The sequence below is a fragment of the Entamoeba dispar genome, genomic scaffold (assembly GCF_000209125.1).
Source record: "Entamoeba dispar SAW760 scf_1105229458795 genomic scaffold, whole genome shotgun sequence".
Classification (NCBI taxonomy): domain Eukaryota; phylum Evosea; order Mastigamoebida; family Endamoebidae; genus Entamoeba; species Entamoeba dispar.
Genome location: NW_001853371.1, coordinates 2,046 through 7,873, shown reverse-complemented (window position 1 = coordinate 7,873; position 5,828 = coordinate 2,046). Strand labels below are relative to the sequence as shown.

Sequence of the window (5,828 nt, the reverse complement as noted above, 5' to 3'; positions counted from 1 at the left end):
TAATGCTTCTGTTTGTTCCATGCTGTTTTCTTATTTCTTGAATATACTCTATATGCATCAAATAAATGTGTTGATGATTTTAATCCTACAAAGAATACAACTGTTTGATTTTTTATACTTTCACATTTATTATCAAATTCTGGATTTGAAATACCTGGTGCTTTTAATTCATTCCAAAATTGTGAACTTGGTTTAATTTTAATATTAACTAATGCTGTAATAGATGATTTATCTATATTTGTAATTTGAATTGATTCATCTGTTAATTTTAATTTTGTATACATTCCTTTTTGTACAGGACATGGTGGATCAGATGAATCAATTGATAAACATTTATTATCATGAACACCTGAATTAGCTTCAAGTATTCCATCTGTATAATTAAAGTATTTAATAAGGTCACCTGTTTCTTCTTGATCTAATGCTTTAATAACGTTATAGTTCATTCTGTTTATTTTGATTTATTAGTTCAATCTTTTATTTCATTTATGAAGTTTGGTAATTGGAAAAGATTCAAAGAAGGATTAAAGAAATTAGCAGCTGCATTAGCAGTTGGTGCTAAATTAGGTGGAAATATGATAGAAAAAGCAAAACCATTAATAGATACTGCAGTTGATTTTATTCCAGGTGGAAATATTATTAAAAAAGGAACAGAAATAATGAATAAATTAGCAGAACCCACAAGTGAAGCATTGAATAGAATAGCATCAGGTGAAAATGTTATTGGTACAACTAAAAGATATTTAAATGAAATAAAAAATGAAATACCAAATGATATTACTAACACAGTAAGTAATATTATCAATCAAATACCTGAAAGAAAATCAATAAAAAGAAAAAGAAAACCATTATTATTTGCTAATAGACTTAATAATGAAGAAGTGAATGATAATATAATAGATGAAATAGATGAAGAAGATGAAGTAGATGATTATCTATAAATAACTAATTAATATCATTTGGTTATTATGAGATTTGGGTTCTTAAAGAAACTAAAGAATGGACTTAAAAGTGTTGGAAAGAAAATAGCAGGAATAGGAGGTAAATTATATAAAACAACAAGTACAGTAGTATCTAAAATACTACCAATATCAAAAACAATAACATCAATAATACCTGGTGGACAAATGATTGAAATGGTACTTGATAGACTCCCTAAATGGTATGAAACAAATGGAAAAACACTTACAGAAATAAGTGAAGGAAAGAAAATAAAAGATGTTATTAAAAATTATGGAAAAACACTTTATAATGATGTTATTTTAAATAAAGATAATACAAATCATTATAATTTATCATCATTATCTCCTTTTGAACAACAAAAATTAACAAAATAAAGAAAAAGAAGAATCAATTAGACTTAATTGAGCTGTCTTTAAAATTTAATTGTTCTTTTAAATTCACTCAGTGATGATATTTTAAAATCTCGCTCAATAGAAAAGTGAGCACCGTACTTGGCTAGGTCAATTATAAGCGGATTACCCGCATAAAGATATTCATATAAGGCGACCATATCCCCATTAAACTTTTCATTAGCAGTACCAATAATGGCACTCTTAGGGATTCCTTTCATACGGATTAAATAATCCTGGTCGCCATCCTCATTAATGAGGACATCCAAATAGGATTTCTTCCCAAGGAAGATTGATTTTATTGACCAAGACGGTTTCCCTTTCACAAGAGGGAAGTCTGAGTGAAATTGACCTAGTTCAGACCCAACTAGGTCTCTACCATACTTTGATACATAAAGCTCTTCAAGTCGTGGTAGATCCTTCTTCTTTATATGAATACTATCAGTGTCTTGATAGTAAACATCAATGTCCATATCTTCACATAAATAAATTAATTCGTTCATTATCCTCTTGGACATGGAGAGAATAAGAACACCAATAATGTTGGGAACAAAAAAGTCATCTAATTGTTTCTTTACGTCAACCATCCAAACGTCTGAATCATAAAGTTGTTCCCCAACAATGACATCTTCTAAGTGGCGTCTCCAAAATGATGTCATTTTATTTCTTCCTCTGAAGAATTTCTTTTCTTCCTTAATTGGTTTTTGGATGGTTTTTCCATAGGAAGAATTCATTACCAGTTTAAATATAATTTCAGCTGGATCATTTACTTGTTTCATTTCTTTCCTTATTCTATATATTTCTTTTATTTTCTCTTTAAATAATCCAACTTTACTTCCTTTCCAATATATCCCCTGTACCACCTTAAATTCTATTTCTTGATATTTAATTAAATCTTGTAGATAAATTGAATCTACAATCATGGTGGTTTCTTCATTTACATAATGATTTATACCTTTTATCTTTTTAATGATAATAGGCATTTTTCTTTTCTTATTTATCTTTGTTATTACAATGGTTACAATAAAATAAGAAATAAATTTTGTTTCAGAGGGTTCAAATTGTTGTTCATCCATAAGGTGTTCAAGATACCATTCAATTGGATGAAACATTTGATTTGGCGCTCCCATTGGCAAATATAAACGTGCAATGGCAGATGGATATAAACTACAAGCGTCAAAATCAACAATTTCATCAGTGATATAATGTTTTTTATTTTCACTGGTCATATTTCTTCCCCCATATACTGCTTGTTTAATATATTCTCGAACAACCCCTGTATATTCAAATATTGCGTCTTTAACAAAACAATTGTTAACAAAAAATGCGTATGCCATTGAACTAAGAGAGGCATAACAGACGCAATCAAGGTGGAGATGAGTTTGAACCATTTGTCGATATTTTAAAAAGCCTTCTCTAAGTACAAGAACATCTCGAAGGCAATAATACTCACAATATTTTCTTGAATTAAAATGAGTATTATCAATTCGACAATTACTTTTAACTAGAAGTTCCTTAAATTTCTTTCTAGTATTTTCACTCCACACTGGTTGTTCATTATTTCCACATTCATTAATTACTCCTATTTCCATAGTTTCTTCATTATAATAATTATATGGAAATATTTCTTTTTCATACTCACCATTAAGTTTAAAGAATTCTTTAAAATTACCAATTGAAGTTGGTATTAATGAGAGTGTATCTTTAAAGATAATTTTCTTACCTTTATATTTTACAACCATTTTATAAATCATTTTTCCTCTCATAATAATATTAATAATACCAAACTTGGCGAGAAATCTTCCATCATACCCCAAATTGTGGAAATAACATATTGGTGTTTCCATGGTACTTATATATTCAATAAAATCTTTTGCACAATGTAATCCATAGAAACTTTTCCATAAACCATTTTCATCCATTACAATAATACAAAATGGTTTATGATTTTCACCACTTACCAAGCATTCAAAGTCAGCAAATAATAATGTATTTGTGACATCTTTTTTCTTTATTTCCCCTACTATTCTTGATTCTGATTTTGCTAATTCATCAGAAAATGAATTAAATAAGAAAGAGTCATAATATTTTCTTTTTAATAAATTATCTCTTCTTATTTCTTTAAATGCATTTCTCTCATGTAATAATTTAATACATTTATATGCAGGAATATATCTTGTGAGAGAATGTTTATATTGCCCGCTTTCTTTCTTAACAACATTAAAATATTTATTAATATCTTCGTTGTTTTCTTCTGTATATTTTAATATTTCATCATAATGTGTAATGAAATATCCTGTCACTTCTACTACATCATCAATAATATAATGATTATTATTTTTCCAACGTAGTAAGAATAAATTAACTCTACGTTTTCCATAAGTGACACGCGAGCTTTCAATTTTATCCCCTTTATAATATCGAAGAGTAATGTCTAGTTTAAACTCTTCAGCTATTTGATGAAGTGTTTTCTTGGTGACTGAAATCCCCTTTACAATTGTTCTTAAATGGGTCATTTCTGTTGTTGTAAGTACACCAGAATATTGCAACGCATTAATGAAACAATTTTCTATTGTTGCAACTTCATCTAGAACATATATTTGATATTTTTTTAATATATGTTTTAATGGTTTCCAATGTTCATCAAGATAATAATTGAACATTGCTCCATCAATTCGTTGGCGTTGTGGAGGTTTAACTATTGATATGATGATTTCTTTTACTATTTTTCCTGGTGGAATATTTAATTCACTTTCTTCATCATCATATCTCCTCCAAAATTCTTCTATACCAACATTAAACCCCACACATCTATTAATGAATTCTTGTGGTTCGACATTTTCTAAATTAATAATAAATCGTCGTTGTCGACCACCAAATACAAACTCAACTAGGGGGATTAAGTCATGTTGTTTAATTAATTGACTTATTCTATAGGTTTCCCCTAGCATACCACCCCATACCTGCGCAGTATATTCTAGCCCAAAATCTCTTCTTCTAATAATACTGAATTCTATTTCTTCATCAGTATTATTTTCTCTTGCCAGACGGATTAGATGCAATTCATTTTCTGTAGGTTCTATTCTATCTAGAGTGAGGAAATCTAATGTAACATATTCCTCTTCATTGAGTATTTCCTCTAGAATAGCTTGAACCTCTGCATCAGATAATGTATCATCCGCTGGTTGGGCTATAATAGGTGGGGCATAAGGGGTTTCTTGAGAGGGGTCAGAGGGGGCATTTTGAGGAGGGACAAAAGAGGAGTCTAATTGGGGATCTTCTATTAAAGAAGTAGTACCAACACTAGCTCCGCTAACTACTCTATTATCAGCAGTACCACCAATAATAGAAGTAGTTCCGTACTCTCCAATAGTGCGGGTATTTCTTCTTTTTCTTTCAAGAGAGGCAATAGCTTCTTCACGTCTTTGACGATATTTTTCTAAGTCAAGACGTCCAGTCTCCCTCTCTCGAAGAAAATCGTTAATTAAACGATTTTCACTGGCTTCTCTACGTTGTCGAACACGATCCCCGATCGTTTCGAAGCCAGAAGATCTATGAGAGTCAGTTTCTTTTCTTTCCAACTCTTCATAGTCTTTCTTTTGCATTGTAATTCGTCGTCTTTGGCGTCGACGACGATTTTCTTCATAATTATTAATTTTAATATCATTATTTCTGAATGACATTGATTGAATGGTTGTTTAAGATAAAAAATATATAAAAATTAAATTCAAAAAGTTGAATACATCAAAGAAAATGAAATACAAAAAGTGTAATACTTCAAAATACGAAAAGAATACCTCAAAAGAATGTACCCAGATGTCAAAAAAAGATGAATTCCATATTCTAAATATAAATATAAATATTGTTATATAAAACATAATCTATTTATATATAAAAGTGTTATATAAAACATAAAACATAGAAATGTTATATATCCCAAAAGGACCAAAATTTCCCACTACGTACTACATGATGCTATCACACTATCGTCAAATTGTACCATAAAAAAATTATTATAAAAAGAAAAAAATAAAATAAATTCTAATTTAAGAAAATTAAAAAAATTAAAATAAAAAAATTAATTATATTATATTAAATAAAAAAAAAATAAGAAATAATAGATATATCCACAATTGGATTTTATGAATATTGAGAAGTGATTGTTTCAGTTTCTTCAATATGCTCTATTTCTACAATAGAGTTCACTTCTAACATATGAGAATTAGAAGTTCCTCTTCTAATGTGTTGCCAGTGTTAAATATGTAAAATATTAAATATTTCATGTTTTTAATAATGATTATTCGTAGTATTTTGGGGAAGTCAATTTGTAATTTTAGTGTTTTTAATCTTATTACTGATTCTTTATGTATCAACCCATTGATTGTTAATATCATACGTATTATTTCTACATAAATTATTTTTCTATTTTGTCTTAACTTCTCTTGTAGTTCTTTATATTTATTTATTTTGTAAATA

At 28.5% G+C, this 5,828-nt stretch overlaps 4 protein-coding genes across 4 annotated transcripts, besides 5 other annotated features; 2 read left to right on the top strand and 2 right to left on the bottom strand.

The window, feature by feature from the left end:
- Positions 1 to 446, bottom strand: EDI_202100 (uncharacterized protein; the record flags this gene model as incomplete). The annotated part of the gene is made up of 1 exon (XM_001734933.1): positions 1 to 446. A coding segment is annotated over one exon (446 nt), but the record flags the coding sequence as incomplete, so codon positions are not given.
- Positions 447 to 488: 42 nt separating this feature from the next.
- EDI_202090 (uncharacterized protein) lies at positions 489 to 941 on the top strand (the record flags this gene model as incomplete). The annotated part of the gene is made up of 1 exon (XM_001734932.1): positions 489 to 941. One exon carries the CDS (start codon positions 489 to 491, stop codon positions 939 to 941), a length of 453 nt encoding a protein of 150 aa, XP_001734984.1.
- Positions 942 to 968: 27 nt separating this feature from the next.
- EDI_202080 (uncharacterized protein) lies at positions 969 to 1,337 on the top strand (the record flags this gene model as incomplete). Its single annotated transcript, XM_001734931.1, has 1 exon — positions 969 to 1,337. One exon carries the CDS (start codon positions 969 to 971, stop codon positions 1,335 to 1,337), a length of 369 nt encoding a protein of 122 aa, XP_001734983.1.
- A 38-nt stretch (positions 1,338 to 1,375) lies between these two features.
- EDI_202070 (uncharacterized protein) lies at positions 1,376 to 5,035 on the bottom strand (the record flags this gene model as incomplete). The annotated part of the gene is made up of 1 exon (XM_001734930.1): positions 1,376 to 5,035. The coding sequence occupies one exon, from the start codon at positions 5,033 to 5,035 to the stop codon at positions 1,376 to 1,378; it is 3,660 nt and encodes a 1,219-aa protein (XP_001734982.1).
- Positions 4,997 to 5,024: a sequence feature (AT_rich).
- A 20-nt stretch (positions 5,036 to 5,055) lies between the features above and the next one.
- Positions 5,056 to 5,080: a sequence feature (AT_rich).
- A 116-nt stretch (positions 5,081 to 5,196) lies between these two features.
- Positions 5,197 to 5,249: a sequence feature (AT_rich).
- A 104-nt stretch (positions 5,250 to 5,353) lies between these two features.
- Positions 5,354 to 5,454: a microsatellite.
- A 1-nt stretch (position 5,455) lies between these two features.
- Positions 5,456 to 5,828: a repeat region.